The 18255-nt window shown below is 44.1% G+C and overlaps 1 protein-coding gene across 1 annotated transcript in view; it reads left to right on the top strand.

Annotated features, from left to right (window-relative positions):
* Positions 1 to 17828, top strand: part of T265_13534 (hypothetical protein) — a gene marked incomplete at both ends in the record, with an annotated part of 36558 nt that extends 18730 nt beyond the window's left edge. Inside the window, 8 exons of the mRNA XM_009169332.1 lie at positions 1905 to 2054; positions 6370 to 6498; positions 6836 to 7112; positions 8981 to 9075; positions 9756 to 9789; positions 11092 to 11174; positions 16016 to 16189; positions 17154 to 17828. Of these exons, the coding sequence (XP_009167596.1) occupies positions 1905 to 2054; positions 6370 to 6498; positions 6836 to 7112; positions 8981 to 9075; positions 9756 to 9789; positions 11092 to 11174; positions 16016 to 16189; positions 17154 to 17567 (1356 nt within the window). The remainder of the gene's footprint in view (positions 1 to 1904; positions 2055 to 6369; positions 6499 to 6835; positions 7113 to 8980; positions 9076 to 9755; positions 9790 to 11091; positions 11175 to 16015; positions 16190 to 17153) is intronic.
* Positions 17829 to 18255: the final 427 nt, after the last annotated feature.

Here is an 18255-nt window from a genome sequence, read left to right as displayed (position 1 = left end):
AGTAAACAGGCTTTCATCCTAAGAATCATTACGCCAGTGCTCGATGGAACGGTTTTCCACCAAAGTGTTGAACAAACAACGCAGAAATGTCGAAGATACATGACTTCAACGTAAATTGAAATGCGTTCGGAAACCCAATTTGCTTTATCTCAGCGGATTTCCGTCACCTCAGAATAGACTTTAGCCAGGTGCCTGCCAAGGTTTGCTTCTTCTCCTGGTCCAAGAGGGTTTCGGTCACTTGTCATGTATTCCTGCCTCTATACTACGAGGGCAAGTTCGGGCGAACCCTATTTCGTCTAGATATAAATCCGATATGGAACATTGTTAAGACACTATTTTACCACTTGCTTCATGGGCATTTCGTTTTCTCGGACTTTTTTAGTTCAGCTTACATGAGATAGGCTACGGTCCCATGCAAAATCCTAGATGGAATTCCAGGTAACGGGAAAGTGCGTTGCATTGTGTGGACGGCTTTTCACCTTCACAGTCAGTGATTTCAACAAAGTGCCAATGGATTGCACTGTTACAGTAGGTCTGTGTATTTGGCCTTCGTGAGATTGGCTGGCTGTTTGGTTCTTCTCCTTGGAGAAGACTTATAGCGAAATTCGGTTCTTCTGTGGATGTACAAAGCCGGTATATTTGTAAAAGCATGGTGTAGACTGACTTGGCCTTCTGTCATTCCAAATGTCCCCAGAAAGATACAACCATGGATTAATCCATCCTAAACTAAGAGGGCACTAGGTCTTTAGGTTAGGCAGTGAACTCGTCGGAAAATCTTTCGGGCACATTTCGGAAACGTTCAGGCGTGAGGTAGGAATTAATTATGTAGACGGATTTAATGCTACTGAGGAGTCTGGGACTTCATGTGGTGGTCGGTCAGTTTGTGCTCCAGTAACCTCATTACTTTCTCAGTTGCGAGCACCAACAGCGTTTATAGTATGTTAGAGCGCCACCGCCGCTTTTCGCATCAGCTACCCCATTTAGGCCTATAATAACTGGTTCAAGTCAACCATTAAGTTTGGAATATTGGAGTGTAGCCAAGATTCTTGAACTAACGTCATTGGGGATTTTCCGCACGATTACTCTGTGAGAAGATAGTCAAAGTTTTCCAGAATAGATCATCTGCCGTACGATATGACGCTTGGAAGGAGTGTCCTCTTCATTTTCATTTTCAAGGCGCTAGCTGTGATTCAGTACGGTGCTTTTGAGTTTTTGCTCATGCTTAGCAAGTGTATTGTGACCTGGCAGCAATATCCCTTCAATCAGCAATATTTCAATTTATTGTGACCCTGCACCATGCGAACTAAACACCAGATCCCGCGCTATCACTGACGTGGTCCGAGCACATAGGTTTTCAAAACTTATGGGAGAAAGTAAATTGAGGTACCCCCGAGTTAAATGATCGAAATGATGTTGAGCAAGTTGCCAGGTAACTAAAGTGCTGCCACAGCGTTTTGAGTACGATTCATGTGATGATTACCGCTCTCATGGCCATTGGCCTTTGTTACATTAAGTGATCAGAGTGTAGACTTGCAGTTCTATCGAGCCTTGCAAATTACTCCATCCTCCCTTGGTTGTTGCGACGTGTTTCAACAGGGTGGTTCCAGCTGCCAGGCTGTGGGAGTCTTCCGGCAGCCTTTCCCGATTTCACCTGCTTGTTGAATCGATACGGTAGAGACGAGAAGTAATTGTCTGATAGGGAAAGTACATGCCTCTAGCAGAGGATAACTCATGTTTAAGCTAACTGGTGGTGAGATTCATTGAGCACTGAACTTCAAGCATTGAGTCCCTATTCGAGTCGTGTTTTTATCTCTTTGTATCAACAGGATAACCTGGCGCAGAACTTCTGAGCGATCCCAATATATGTGCATCCCAATAACAATACTTGTGTTTTTGTGCCACAGAATCAAGAAGAAGCTATCACGAGATTGCGAACCGAATTAAACGATCTAATCAGGCGAGAGTCGTCATTGCAGGATCAAGTTGCTGAGAGCCGCAGGCGCCTTGAGTTGATTGAAGCTGAGAAACTTGCCACCCAGTCACGCATCGAGAAGGTAAATGTTTCAAGTTTGAACGTTTTAGTTGGACTGCTCTGTTTTCCTCTTTTTTTTGTTCGTATGGGTATCTTGTTAGTGGTTGGGGCCCTTCCGAATTCATTCAACCTGGGTTTTCACCGTCACTTGCCTAATGTAGACACCACTATTAAGCACTCTAGACATCGACGACAGTGTAGATGTTAAGCAGAGACTGACTGCCTGCCGAAGCAGACAGTTGCTGTCATTTTTTAAATTTGTATGCGTATCTCACAGCTTAACACAAACGTTACGGGATATGGACGTTTCTCGGAGCTTGTTTAAATGGTAAACGGTAATTTGGCACAAAAATGGAAACCCAATCACTCATTCGTGTAGCTCGAAAGAACCCTGCAGTTTTTCTGCCAAGAATTGACACGCCAGGTGTTTACCTGTCACTTCGCATATCACTCTTCTGATCCTCATTAGGGTCGGTACTCGGCTACAAGTGGTAAAATTCCGAGGTTTTGAAGAGGACGCGAGTGCGGAGTTGTGCATGCATTGTAGCCGTGCAAGTTTAGCAAGCAACTCGCTACTCCTATTACTGATTTTTCTCGCACTATTCTGCTCTTTTTGACAAGGAGCTGGAAACTCGTACTCCAACGTTAGCCTTATTTGTGAAACGAAAAAGCAGTTTTACTGTCAAGTCCAAATTAGAAACGGATGAAGACAAAGTACCTTAAGACTCCTGGAGAAATGCTCTTACTCGCAAATTGCATTGTTGTAATCGGGAGACTCACCTGAATCTCTCGTGTGTGGTGTCCTTCAATTAAGTGTTCTCCACGAAGGACCCCTCAGGTGGTACGATATTGGAGATGTCTCAGTATGTCTCATTTGCAGTGTATTTCGCCGTCTGTGCACACTTTGATGTTCAAGTAGGACGTAGGTATGCTGGAAACTGTGGGAACACGTCTACTTGACGAAATCCAAGAAGGACGAAGCTGGTAATGGACTTTCTAAGAGCTTTCAACAACACTGTGAGCAGTATACTCTGTCGAGTACCTTAAAATTCATTTGCGTCTTCCATCTGTCTAACTTCCATCCTCGAGGGGCCAACAACCCTTACATTCTTTATGGTGAATGCTGTGCATGTCACATACGGTAGTCGGCTAAGTCCGAGTAGTTTGCACAAGTTTCGTTGAGAGAATCGATGGCCTGGTTTCTGCCGAAGTGTACCTTGGACGCTTAACCTAACACTTCGAAAATAGAATTGGCGGTTTTGTCTCAAAGCTCTCTTTCCACCCCATCTTGGTTCACCAGGTTTCACCACCAGTTGTTCATACAACTCTACTTTTCCAGACATGCCTCAAAAAACAAGTATCAGAAGGATATTATCATGCAGATGCTGCCGATGTAGAAGACTTGCAGTCAAAATCTTTTAGTTCCTACTAATAGTTGTACTCGACATGTTGGAGTTCGCTCTCGGTCTTCAAACTGTGATCGGTTCAAGACTCGTGTATGTTCGTAGCGCTTTCAACTCCGCTTTCCGCGAAATTATCCGAAATGTCACTCCTGGAATGATCGGTTTTCAGTTTATCTCGTCGTCTTAACCGTCAGAAGGGCGTCCAGTCCTCACTCAACACTAGTTTTACGTCTAACAACAATAGGGTCAAGTGGAAGTGCCTATCGGAGTTCATCACGGGAACTTATATGGGTTCGATCGAGTAATCGTCTGACAGATGTTTGCATTTCATTAACCGTACGACCACATGCCCACTGGTCTTACCTGTGCGTCTGATCCATTTGCTTTGGGATCGCTTTGTTCGAATCAAATTTCTTACTAATCCAGGCAATCCAATTACTTGTTAGTGGTCGAATTATTCTTTTTCAGTAATCATTGGTCTGCATGGACGCTATTCCAACAGAAATGTAGGTGATTCTTAAAAATGTCGGCCACACAATGCTTTTTGGCTTTACTGAGACTCGTCAGCTTTGTATAATGGAATGGGGGGCGAGATGGCCCAAGTGATTAGAGCGTGAATTTACTGACCGGAAGGTTCGTGGTTCGAATCCGACCTCCGCCACTCGACTTCCCCTTTCTAGGCTTGGGCAACCTGGCAGTATCCCAGCCCTCGTGCTTCCTTCGAGTGGCATGGCAGCTAGGCACCGGAAGGGTGCTACAGCTGAACGCTTTCTTTCTTTCTTTCTAATGGAATGGATAGTGTGGGTGGTGTTGTCCTCTTCAGACCTTATTTTACTTTTCTTCCTTCTAGATGGAACAACCTTAAAATTGTCAAAATTGTCTGCTAAACTCGCCTTTTCCGTTTTCCTTACATTGTCGCAGTCAACGTGGCCCAAGTGTCTTTATTTTGAGCTCAGGACAGCTCATTAGTTGAGAGCAACGTACGAACAGGAGGGTCCGTAGCTCGAACCTAATCTCGACTGCTCCTCTCTAGGCTCGGATAACCTGTCGGTATCTCAGCTCTCTCGCCTTTGGTTGGCATGGCAGCTAGGCACAGAAAGACGGTTGAGACTGAACGTTGATTCTGTGTAACTAAATATGTTTGTTGAGATCCAGTTTTTGACTGGGTCATGCCGCTGTATAACCGTCCCCTCTCAGAATTTGCATGTAGCGTGCGCAGCCAAACCTTGGCATCCTGATGATCATTTTACTGTGTAATGAGACAATTTTTTTGACCTTTGGTTACTCACGTGTTACTTTGTTTTTTTTCGACCTGCATTGACGTTCGTCTTGTTATTTGCGATGGTCTTACTTTTGAGAAAGTGAGGACTAGAGCTGGTTCCGGTGGCAAGTGGTAGCAGTTTTTTCCAAAAACTGCTTGAGCAATCCATCTGTCGCCATTTTCAACCCAGTATCCAGCTGTTTCACCCCATGATGCACGAAAACTTCAGTATTACTCTGTCATTTTCAAAAACCTCATTTCTCCGGTAATCCCAATGCAGCAGCGCGATTTACCAAATTTCATTTCGTCAAGGTGTCTCATGCACCCGCGTCGTACAAAATTAGGCATCGTCAAGGTCACTTCCCTTGCGATTTCGGCTTGATGTCAATTTCCTGCTACTACTCGTTTCGTAGGCGCACATGTAATGACCAACTCTGGTGGCTGGTCGTTCAGTCGTTTAAGGCCCCATTTCAAAGTGCACTGCCGTGACCCGGTGACCAATTTACCTTTCACTGAGGGAATGTGCACACCGTACACAACTGAGGCATCCACCTGATAATTAAACCCCCTCCCCCACGCTAGACGTAGTATTTTCTCTTCGTCAACAAACCACAAGAACCCACTCAACTGAGACAGCATCTAACCAGTAGTCTGAGATTTAAAAAGCCTCGTTTGGGTGCACGCGTTAGGTGCATGAGGGACGCATATTCCGCCAGCTGAAGCTAAGTTCACTCTATCTAATGATATCCTCTCGACTAAGCACCCTCGCGATTGTGCATATCACACGGAAAACGAAATCCAATAACTCTTCCTCCATTAACATTTAACCACCCGATTTAGCTGTCATAGTGGAAAATTATTGCACTCTGCCACGATTTCTACTCGTCTAAATGAAGTGACCTTCCCTGTCTATGTACTGCCCACTGAAGCTGTACCCACGGATGAAACAGTCAGTGAACTTGTCCTATTTGCCTAGGCCCGTGTGCACGGTCCAGCCAACTATACCCGACCACCATTATCACGGTCCAGCTTTTTCTGATCTCAGTTCCTGCAGTGATGGTAACTTCCTGTTCATTTGCTATCGAAGATGAAGCTGTTTTGGATATTAGTAAAATCTATTGTCTTTTGCGGGGGAAATGTTCCTTGTAAGACCTCTTGTTGCGGTCTCGTGTCGTCTTAAGTCACGCCGCTATAGGATTTTCCGCACCACGAAAATCAAATTCTCCAGGGCGTACTGCTACTTGGGTGGTTACTTACAACAGTAGATTGTTGTAGATTCATTTCGGCCTGTTCTGTGTTAGAGACACAACAATCTATTCACTTATGCACTTGTCAAAAAAACGGTATGAGGGGACAGTTTTGATGACCTACAACCTTGCCGGTGGACCATTTGATCATGTATTGTAAACCAGTGACCGAAATGTTACAAAAGCAATGTTGCGGAGTGTACCAATCGAGATGATATCGTCAGTGTTGGTATTAACGGTGTCACATTGATTCTTGATGAAGCATTTACAGTCCAACTGCCAAGCTGAGCGAACAGTTAAAAAAACATGCTTTAAAAGTATCTCCTTCCCAAGCATGACTCTCCCGGTACACATAAGTCTGCGATCAAGCATAGTCAGTTCCTTTTAACTTACTGGTTACCCCCCTTTGTATTCGTTCTCACTTAGGCAACCTCAAAAGTAAACTTGCTGGAATCTACCCGAGGTCAACTGCTCCAAGTTTTGGATCAATACACTAGCTTACTAAATGGTGATACTTCAGTAATGGAGCCGGATGAGCAAAAAGTGAAGGCGTTGGTGAGTTGTGCTACCCTGTTATCTTTTCCCAATTGGATGAGTTGTGAACTGAATTTGCACTTTCGACTTTCATGAGTATACTTCATACCTCATACACTAAGAGTTCCTTTTCGCCATGCTGCAATAAATCTCGAGGACAACAACTGCTGTGTTGTGTCCTCCTTTTGTGTTTGCTGTATGCCAGCTCTCTTTAAAACAAAGTACTGGGTTCCTTTGCTTGGTATTTTGTTATTGTTGTTCGGTATGCCATCACCAGTTCGGCATGAATTGGTTTGTCGCAGCTGTAACCGTGCATCAAACCGTCAACCGCACATGTATTTTTCCGTTTCCTCATCAGCTCAACGGTATTGGTTTGGATCGTACTTCTGCTCCAATCGCCACCCGCGACGAAGATATTTGGCCTATAGATGGTAGTGTATATCAACGTGTCATGGGTGCCTCATCCGTCCCGCTTTCGCTGATGGTTAACAGCGCCCTAGGACAGCAGACGCATAAATCAGGAGGACGCGAACAATCAATATCTTCCCTTGCTATCCCACTCAACACGGATCCTTTCCTAGGTACTGATCCGTTCAATCCACCCGGAAACAGCAAACCACACTTAGCGGGCAAAGGTTAGTCAGCTGCTTTTATATTTGGAATGACGCATTACTTTCGCTTTTGGGGCTACACCAAAAACAATGGCACATACGGTCCGTGGCACGCGAAGTTCAAGTAAATATCAGCTTTGTTTGCCTTCTTGATGCTTGACCACTCACGGGCGAACTGTTTACCGTGAATTACGCTATTAAACCAGACCGATGTCGATTTGCTTTATATGATGGGATTCTAAACGGACTGTTTTTTTTAAGTTGAGTAAAGCGTCCTCATTTCATTTTGGGGTTGTATGGCCCTAAATGTGCTTGGCCTCACGGGAGGCACATGAAGAAATACATGCTGAAGTCATTCTAGAACAAGCCTTTTATCCTGATACGGTCCCGATCATATCGTCATCTGATGTTCCCTTAAACAGACTAAATCAACTGGAGCCGCCAGTTGGCACCAATCACCTACCATACCATGCGCTATTTCTGCATTTTTTTCTTCGGTCTTTGCTTCTCCCACATGTGTCACTGTGAGGCTCAGGAACCCGTTGGAACCTACCAACGCTATCTTATGAAACTCTGATGATTGGTGTTATGATGACTAGTGCACCAGAGGTCATGGTCTGTCTGAACCATTCAACTTGAAAAGTTAATTTCAGAGAGCTGTGTGGATTTGTGGAAGCTTCGCAGTCAGGTATCATGGGGTTCTTGGCATAGTTTGATAAAAATCCGCCTTCGCAATCTTTTCCTCTGGCTGATACGGAAGTAACTCTGACTATACTAGTCATCGAACGAAGGGCACTGTTGTAGTATACTTTTATCCGCACCGGCTCAATTAGTTTATCACCCATTTGTTTACTGATATGTACATTCCAGCAGAATTCAGCGTGGGGGTCTAGCCAGGTGCCGTACATACCGAACCATGGTTTACCGCTAAGAACGTCTCCTGGGTCAAAGTTCTATGATGAAAACCGGTGCCCTTTTGAAGCTGACGAATAGATTCTACACGTCAATCGACTTACCACAGTTTATCCGTGTTAATCGGCTCCTGTGGTAGTCCCAGGCGATCAAATTCAGCCTTTGGTACATGCGTATGAAGAACTGCCTTTGTCAGGTCAACAGTGGTCCCCTCACTTTTCACTCCTGCACATCCCCGTAAATTCTGGTGACTTCTACAAATATGAGTAGGCGTCCACATCATATAATGCACAAGTGATTGTACAAGAATCGCCTAATTATGTTTTCTGTTTTTGGGATAATCATGTGGGTCAATCATTTGGATAATATAAGTTTATAATCCGGCACAGGTTGGCATAATTTCAGAAAAGTTTTATAAACGATCAGCAGATTGGTGCAACGTTTCTGCGTACCGTGCGTTGGCGTTCAATATTTCTATCGCGCACAAGGCTTTGCAGGACCAAGTCAACAATTTAGATCTCAGAATGCCCCTCGTTTGTTTTCTAAATAAGCAGATCGGACAAAAATGTTCCAGTGCATCTCAATTGCGTATTGATGTTTAATAAGCTCCCTTTCCACCCTGTCGATCGTAGTAAAGAATCCCCGTGTTTGTCAGACTCTTTGTGTACATGTCCCTTAGCGACAAGGTGTAATCGCTTTGTTATGCTATACCAGTATATCCAACTTTATACTGCCTGACAAATCGTCGTATCATTTGTAATGTTCATCATTTCCGGAGCCTTATCCAAACACGACATTGTGATATTTGAAGTCATTTATCACCACCATCCCAAAATCGAAGCTTTCTGATAGTGTTTCGATTATGGCAGCCTTACTACTAGTGCCATCGCCGAGTATGTCTCATGTTTGGTAACCTAGAAGTCGATACTTTTTCTGAGTCAATCTCGTCTGTTTTTACTTTCGTCTCCTCTTCATTGCAGAAACGAAAGATGACTTTTTCGGTCCTGGTAGTCTGTTCACACCGGATCCATTCAAAGACCTCGATCCCTTTGGGGGTGATCCGTTTTCTCTACCGGTAACACTTTCTTCTTCAGCCATACATTGTTGTCACCCACGTTATTTGTCGCCCGTCTCGACTGCACCACTTTGGATGACCTATTACTGCGTCTTGAGCTTAAATTCAGTTGCCTGCCGATTTAATCGGCTTGTAGATCAATGTCGTATATATTCGAACCTCTGTACCTCCCAATCTCATGTTGTTCTGTTACACATCCTTTTGTTTGCATGATATTATAATTTAGGCTGACGGTGGAATAGTGGTAACACGGTGGCTCCAAATGTAGGATCACCAGAGTTCAAGTTTGGGCGCGGCCGAGGATATGAACTGATGGTTTGTGTCAACGAACACAAAATTCGAGTCGAGTGTGCCACAATAGTTGAACTGTTCAGGCAATTCCACAGATCCCACAACGATCCGTAGATAATAGCCTTATCTACAATCGGTATACACTCGTCGCTTCGTAAGCGAACACGGATAAGGTTTCGCTCAGACTTACAACAGGCTTCCGACCAGGGATATTCACTCTTCGTCACGTTAGCTTGGTGTAGGATCATTGCGATCTTCCTGCACAAAATATCGATAGTCTTGTCACTAGAATGCTGGTTGTTTTCACAACCTATTGTTGTGCACATCTCACTAATTCCATTGTGGAGGAGTGGTTAGTTATCTGTGCTTTTGTTCAATCTCCGTTTTAGAGTGAAAAGAATCACCATAAACAACCGGATGTTGGTAAGTTACCGAGTGATTCCTAGTTCATTAAACACATTCTGGTTGAATTACCCCTCTGTTTGCCGATTGCCAAATGAAGAAATAACTTCAGACATTTGTTACATAATGCAGATCGCTTTAAATCAGCAGTCGTCAACGCCTGGTATTATGCACTTTCGTGATCTTGTTGCCTTTCGAAGTTACAGAAACCTACCCAATTTCATTGATGTTCAGCTACCAAACGGCTAGGTTTTAGGGAATAAGGCTGCCAATTCAAGGTCTTCAGTGGTGATGCGGTCACCCACTCAATATGAACATCCTACCGCCGACCGGGGATCTTCATGATGTACCTACTTGGATCAGCAGTATGATACTGTTGACCCCATTTCTCAGTAGTTTGGCCATTGGTGTTTTCGTGTGCCCTTGGTTAATGATTCAAATTGATTAAAACTAGAGACACGGGTACATTTCAAATTGAAAACCCAATTGCAACTAATGTAAACTAAAAGATGAGCGTCAAGGATATGGATCAAAGCCACAATCGCTCTCAGCTGATGAGTGTTCTGCCAGCTGGGTGGATTTTCCATCCCCTTTGAATGTCACTTCGTTGTCTTCATCGCACTCTAAAGCAACGCATTTGTACGCTCCAATTTTTATCGCTTTGTTTCATATCCACTTATTCCGTTTCAAATCTCGGTTTATTAAATCCTGGTGACTTTACACCCTAGGACTCTATAACTCGATCTTTGATGCTATCCATTGTTTATAAATGCCTGACTTGTGTTCATCCATGTAATTGTCGTTTTCGATTGTTTACTGACTCCATCTAAATCTAGTGCAATGCCTCATTTGATGACTGGCTGAACTATCAAAACATATTCACACAACATGAAGCGCTTGTTCAGTAGATTCCGTTACTAAATTCAGGTGTGCTTACGACTGAGCATCCCAACGCAAACTGTTTATCAGGTCAATTTTTGGATGGCTACAAGTCACATTATCCTTCTCGCATTCGCCCGTAGTCTGTCTTTGATGTTGTGGTGTTCTGCTTTTTTAGTCTAAAGACAATCTAAATAAGTTTGAATATAGGTGGGTCTATTAGTACGCTCCAAACTTTGAAGAAAATCTGTTCCAAGCTGAACGGTCTCGGTTCTTGTTCATAGACACGTTCGTGTGAATTTCTTAAGTGTGTTTCAAAGCGGCGGCCTTCGTGGACGCTTAAATTTCACCCTACTGAAGAGAAACTTATTCCGTATTTTTCTGGACTCACCACATGTTCGTCAATTTCGATTTGCCACTTGTTACTGTGTCTCCATATTTCAGTTTCAGCTTTTGACCCCTTTACTAATTGCGTCAATGGACCCAACGCCCCTCATGCATCCTTTACAGGTGTTGACTTCGATGCAGTGAGTCAATATTTACTATATAACGTCCAGTTGATTAATGAGACTTGACTGTTTTCCAAGCTCTCTCATGAGTTCAGTTTTTTAGCTATAACCCATGTACCAAGGGTACATTTTGAATGGTTTGCATTTTTGAGGACCTGTATCTAGGGAAGCACTATTGTCCGCATACTCAATGTCAGCGAACCTCATGAGTTCAGTTTTTTAGCTATAACCCATGTACCAAGGGTACATTTTGAATGGTTTGCATTTTTGAGGACCTGTATCTAGGGAAGCACTATCGTCCGCATACTCAATGTATGTCAGCGAACCTTTCGGGGCATTTCGGAGAGAGGCAGGGAAATTTCAAGTAGCACATGAATCACAAGGTTGAAGAGGAAAGGCGAGACGGGGCAGCCTTGTCTTACACCACGACGTGATGGACATTAGCGAAAGTTTGTCGTATACTCGTACCCATCCACGTAAATTCGCACACAGTGCCATCATAAGGGACATAAATTTACGAGTACCACCCTAGATGGTCAGACCTCGACAGAATGAAAAGCAGTTTCCATATCAAGCGAAACAATCAACGATGTTTTAAAGTGGCGCTGTTTAAGAACTTGTCTCCAGGTAAAGATATAGTGAATGCATACTCGACCAGAGCGAAACCCAACTTGATTTTCAGGAATTCGTCTCTTCCGACAATCGATCAATCTGCACAAAATACTGCAACGAGCATCTTAGATGAGACGGATACCAGGCTGATGCCACGATGGTATTTGCTTGACCTTCTTGCGCCCTTTTTGAAAACTAGGATAACGGTCGAGGAGCTCCATTCAACTGGTATTTCGTTTTCGTCCCAAATCGTCTGCAGTGTGGTTGTCAGACTATTCATTAGGAACTCCCTAGCTTCTTTGAAGAGTGTGGGATGCAGACTTTCCGAGCCAGGTACGTTGTTGAGTTGGAGGATTGCTATCTCATGCTTGATCTCTGTTGTTGATGGTAGGCTGGTGTCGATACCCCATTCAGTTCCACTGGGTTCTTCAGGCTGTTTTGTTGAAGGAGACCAACTGAACTATCCTTTAAGGCACTCATACCATCGCTCAAGACGATTTTCTGTGGGCATTGCCTTTTTCGCATATCGTTTGGCTGACACTTGTCTTTTTTAACCGGTTGATCGAATCAGCTGAAGTAGGGTGTTATCTAATTTGACATAGTGTACGGACATTAAAGGGCGAAACATGGATTAGAGTTCTTGAGGATGGTAAGTGATTGTCTTTGTTTTTCTGGATGACATTTAAGACAATGACTCACGGACCGCCGTGTAGTTGCCTCTTCCCCATTAGTTTGGTGTGTTAACCTTGAGCGGCTATCCTGATTTTTACTGCTAAAATTGCTTCTGGCACATGGCGAGCGTTTTTGGTAACCTAACTTGTTTATCGGTTATAAGAGCTAGTCAACGGACACGGCACAGTCTGGTGTGTGCCTGTCGATACGCGATTCATCAAATGCTAGCCTTAAAGAGCTGACCTTCAGGACCCACAAGACAGACAAAATCCCGAAACTATAGCGCAAATCGATATAAACAAATTGTTCTTCCAATATGAATTCCTGAACATATGGTCAAAAAAGGCTGGGAACGCAGGGCAACAGAGTTTCGGACATTCTTAGGGTTGTATCAAGGGTTCGTTCAAAGGGATTATTGCTTTAGAGAGAACTATGGTAGTCCTTTATCCTACTCTAAACTTGTCTGTTATGTTTTTTTTCATTTCAGAAGGGCTAAGTGAACTATCGTTAGTCAAGAGCATCATGGTTCTGCGTCCCGATTTACTCGGTTGCACGCTGGGAATCACACGTTGATGCTTTAATAACCGTCTGTTTTAAGTGTCCTGAAATACGTACTTCCTGTGTTACGGTCGGTGTAAATTCCCATGGTTTTTCGAAAAGTTGAAATCCTCACGTTACACAATCACTCAGATGCACTGGCAGGGAACTTATGTCGCACGGCTGAAACAGGTAAAACACCATTGCAACTTAAAGGCTGCCAAATTTGAGGTATCAACGGCGCTTGTTGCATAATCAGCCAGTCACTGCTTTTGGCTATCGAACCGACTTATCGATGCACGAGGAACTTTGGAATCACCTACCGGCCTTAGCTTTAGCGATATTGCCAGGCTGCACGCTCAGCTTTGTAGAACAACAGTGACTTCTGTTTATTTCCTAGGGCGTTTACGCTTCTGGTCGAAAAAAGTTATTCAACCGCCAGATGGATGACGCGTAGGCCAATGGTGTGGTTTCCCTCGTGCTACTTGAACCGAAAACCACCGCATATCTAACTAACTACACAACCAGTTCAAATTGAATACGCCCATATGTGTTGTTGCATTTCCATAACCTAACGAATTACTGTAAGCGCAGAAAGTCACGTAATGGTTAATTATGGAACAGCTCGAATCAGGTCGCTCAAAACCCTCGTCATTGTCAAATCCGGATTGTTTGTAAAAATAATATCCACTGTGAGTTACATACTTCGCATTACTAATGAGAACAAAATGGTTTGTGACTGAGCCTGAATGACGTGCTTTCATTCGTCGGACTTCAGTTTGTCCGGAGGGTACCTTTTGTATTCCTTGCAGAATTACCTGCTTCGTGAAGACTACAGGTCATGGAAGATTGTCCACCCTAAAGAAACACTTGCGAGTTGATGACAAAAAGTGTTAAATATAAGCATCTCGGATCCATGTGCTCGCGCTCGAGAGTATTTCGAAGTTAAGTTGAATGGTTTGTGGCTCACAAGCCTCTATGCAGGTTCCATATACTCAATCCGTTCCAATCACCAATGTACTGCAGTACCAACACAGTAGTGTTTTTAGGAAACGAGTCGCCCTACCTGTTCCAACCCCAAACCGAGGGTTGCAGTGCGCCTGCCAAATCCTCTTCAAATTCATTTATCTGGTGGCCAGCGGTCACCGGACATCATATTTGTTTTATTAACCATGGGGTAGAGACCTTGAAACAGAAAAGTCTGTTGAACAATGCCCCTTCGGAAAGTTCCGGTCCAAAGATATGATGCAACCTCCATCCAGTTTGTAACTGCCGATTTTGTAAAGTGGGGCGCTTTCTTCAGATTTGATGCGATCGGCATGGATAAGGAAGTATGAGATTTCCCTCTGAACCTGTACCGTGAAGATGCATTCCCACTACTTTGGCGTAGATATTCACATCTATCTCCGTACATCCGCTTGGTCACCCTCTACGCATGCATGTATCTTTCATTCCACACACCCGGGAACTGCTTTCCAAAAGTACACTCTTCAGTCTTAAAGTCTGATCTTGCACACCTAGCGTTTCTCAGTGCCTTAATTCGTCTTCTTATGCTCCTATGTTATATATCTACTGCTCATCTACACAAAAATGCATAGTGTGCCCAGTTTTTATCTCAATCTCTTCACTCTCGCTGGTTCTTAGGCGCAGTGTGGTCTCAAACCGGTCCTACTTGATGATATCCCAACTCAGCTATTGGAAGCAGACTGTCACTAGATTCGACTGAGCAAAAGTGTCGCGCACATTATAACCGTTAGAGTTAAGACCGATGTCCTGGTAGTTGTCGCACAATGACCTGTCATTTTTCCTTGGGATTGTTAACACAACTGAAGTAACCCAGTCGAGTAGGGCTGTTTCTGTTTTTCATACAGAGCAAAAGAGTTTGTGTATCGTCCCGAGTTGTACAAGTCTACACATACGGTCGCATTTCAGCTGGGACGCCACCACCGGTGGAAGTGACCAATATCCTGGGGATGGTATCGCATGTAGCCTTTGAAACGCAGCTGGCAGTGACTTGCAACTTCTCGTACAGCCGATTTCTGATGCTTGGATCGGCAACTGATGTTGATGGAAGGTGTCCTGTGATACTGGTATTGAAAGGAGAAAGAAAGGAAGAAACCTTCTGCTGTAGCACCATTCAGATACCTAACTGCCATGCCACCCGAAAGAAGCACGAAAGCTGTGAGGCATCCAGGCTGCCCAAGTATAGACAGAGGAAATCAAGAGCCAGAGGTCGGGTTCGAACAGCGGACCTTCTGGTCAGTGAATTCGCGCTCTAACCATTTGAGCCATCTCGTCCCAAGCATTGTTGGCGTTTCGGTTCAGGAGAAATGAGACCACACCGTAACCGGAACTGTCGCTAGGGCTACTAGAAGAATCAGCTGGCGGAGCCCGTGCCAAGGATATTAATATGTTTAGACTCATTGCCGAATGTGGTCACCTAGGGTGGTATGCAATGTCGATGTGGCATTCGTGTAGAGCCTACCATGAAGAGGCAACATCAAGAAAGCCTGTAACATTCATGCAGCCAATGCTGAGTTATTTTCTCATGTGTAAGAGTTTTTTTGTTCGTTGGATATCTCACCTGTTGAGACCAGTTACAGTTTGTTCGTTATTGGATACGCCCCAGTTTTATAGAGCTGTTGATTATTGGACGTGTTCCTACTCCCGGAAGTTTGGCACAGGTCCCCACCCCCATTAAGTGTCAGGAAGACACACCTATTTGAATAGACTGATTCAGTTTGCCGTATAGTACAAAAGCACACACACAGGTACACGAGTGATTTGGGCGCTTTGACGCTCCAGTAGCGACGATTTGTCGTCGAATTCGTCTGGCTTTTTCGAAGTTTCAGAGGAGAAAGGGTACTATGTATTTGCGTTTCATCTGGATTGAAATTTCTTTCGGGATGGTGATTGGCTGTGAAGCATGTTGTACTTCTCCATAATCATTATTTTATTTGTGTACAAATCTGAGTTGTGAGTCAATCACAGCCGATTTCAAATTCCATCGCGTGTGGTGTTCACTCATTGACACACAGGTTTTCGGTGCACCGAATGCTGATTCTAGTCCGACGGATCCTTTCGGAGCAGATCCCTTTTCCTGTTTGGAGCAGGTTGCTACGGCGCAAACGGATACAACAGGGCAGAAAAAGTCCCCACCACCCAGACCCACTACCCAGCCTGGTGCCACCACAGGAAACAGAGAATCAAAGGTTGGTATTCCTTTCTTGTCAAGCAGATAGATTCCTATAACAACTTTCAAGTTCTATGGTGCTTTTTTTAATATTTTACCTTGAGCGATTGGTATTTCCAACATATAGGTGGTTGTTTTCCTCCGGAACGAACATTTTCAGGGTTGAAAAATTAGTCTTGAACTATGCCAGTTTCATCGCTTCACCCCCCTCCCATTTCGCGCAGTCGGCGTTATCCCGGCTGCTTTTTTGCACCATATGTTAGCTAAGCAATGAAAGAATAAAACAGGCAAACTGTTCACTTTTTTCCTGAAAAACGGGCAGCTTCATTTTCGATGGTACGGAGTGATTTCAGCACAAACTTTCTTTTTTTAACATACGATTCCAATGGAAGCAAATTTTCACATTCCAGCAAACAGAACACAGTATGTGGTTATCTCGCCGTTCTGTCATTGGAGCACTCAGACACCTAAAGACTTTTCCTTTCGAGCTTCGTCATGTTGATGGCATAGGGACTCTAGAACATGGTAAGCGTTATCTATCTGGCTTATCGCATATCTGAACTTAGTACCAGCCGGTCTCTCTGTGATGCAATCTGGGGACAAAGCATCACCACCCTTTGTATCAGCGCGTTTCCTTTAGCTTATTACCTTTTGGGATCAACTTGACCCTATGGTGTTTCGAGGTCTTCCTTTCACCATACCTGGACTGATGATACATAAATTAGGGTGTTAGGGGCAGCTAGATTAATGTCTGCTGTGCTTTAGTATATCTTCCTTGACCATTTTATCTAACGTTGCTTTTTTGGTTACTTCGTCGCCATCAATTTTTGAAAAAATGCCAAAAGCAACAAGGAAGCAGTTATTAATGAATATCTGTACAATATTCTCTAAGCTTATTAGTTCTCTGTTACGTATGCATTCGATCGTTAATGACTGTGGTTATAGTAAACCTTGATTTCTGTTCTTCGCCACTCTTTCGTTAGCCGAACGAATACCCGAAGACATCTGTGGCCAGTCTGCCAGACTTCAATTATTCGTCCCACAAATTGAAATCCACCTCTCCACCCCCCTTCCGCTCAATTGGAAATAATTCCTCGTCCACTTTACCGCACAAGTCCAGTCTTCTTTCCAGAGTCCGCAGCGGGAATAAATCGAAGAAGGACATGGATCTCGCTGTGTCCAAGTCTGCGCGTGCTGTGTCCAAAGGCAGTGGTCCGAAAACGGAGGATGGTTCTGGATGGGCACCTTCTGGACTTAGCGAAGCGGAACAACTTACTCTCGCCACACTAGAAAGTCAGCGCTTAGCTCAACTGGAAGAACGTGCCCGTCAGCAAGAACAAGCGGATCTTGAGCTTGCGATCAGATTGAGTCAAATGGATACTACCACTTCGTCGTGATTTCCTATTGATGGTGATATTTGCACATATACATAATCACGTTACTAGGACACGCCATTTAGCTTGTTTTCCCCAACATATTGATTGATTTTAATCTACCCGGACTTTGGCATTTCCCACCTCGACTGTGTATGAATCCTAATTATTCAGAACGGCCAATTTGTTCGCTTTTATCTTCAAATATCGTTTGTGTTGTTGCATTTTGACTTCAGTTCCCTCAAATCGCCACATCTAATCACGTCCTTGATTCAACAAATAAACTGCCCTTCCTTTTCTCAACCAGTCTGCTGTTATTCCAGACCGGGCGCTGAGCTCTTGTCTCATAATAATAACCTAGCTAAGGAAACTTGATACGCACCATCTGCATAGTGCCTATCGTTACTTTACTTGGGATCAGCGTTTGTGTGATGGACATAACTCCGGGTTGTCCGGTCCTACCGTTTACAGTTTTGTTGAAGGTATCCGAATCCGAAATTGTTCAGCTATAACACCCTTTCAGTGCCTAACTGCCATGCCACAGGAAGTACGAGACATAACTCCGGGTTGTCCGGTCCTACCGTTTACAGTTTTGTTGAAGGTATCCGAATCCGAAATTGTTCAGCTATAACACCCTTTCAGTGCCTAACTGCCATGCCACCAGAAGGAAGTACGAGCGCTGGGATAGTGCTAAACCTGCCCAAACCAAGGC

This window comes from Opisthorchis viverrini (assembly GCF_000715545.1).
Source record: "Opisthorchis viverrini unplaced genomic scaffold opera_v5_75, whole genome shotgun sequence".
Lineage (NCBI taxonomy): Eukaryota > Metazoa > Platyhelminthes > Trematoda > Opisthorchiida > Opisthorchiidae > Opisthorchis > Opisthorchis viverrini.
Note: the sequence above shows the minus strand (reverse complement) of the source record. Positions and strands in the feature narration are given on the sequence as shown.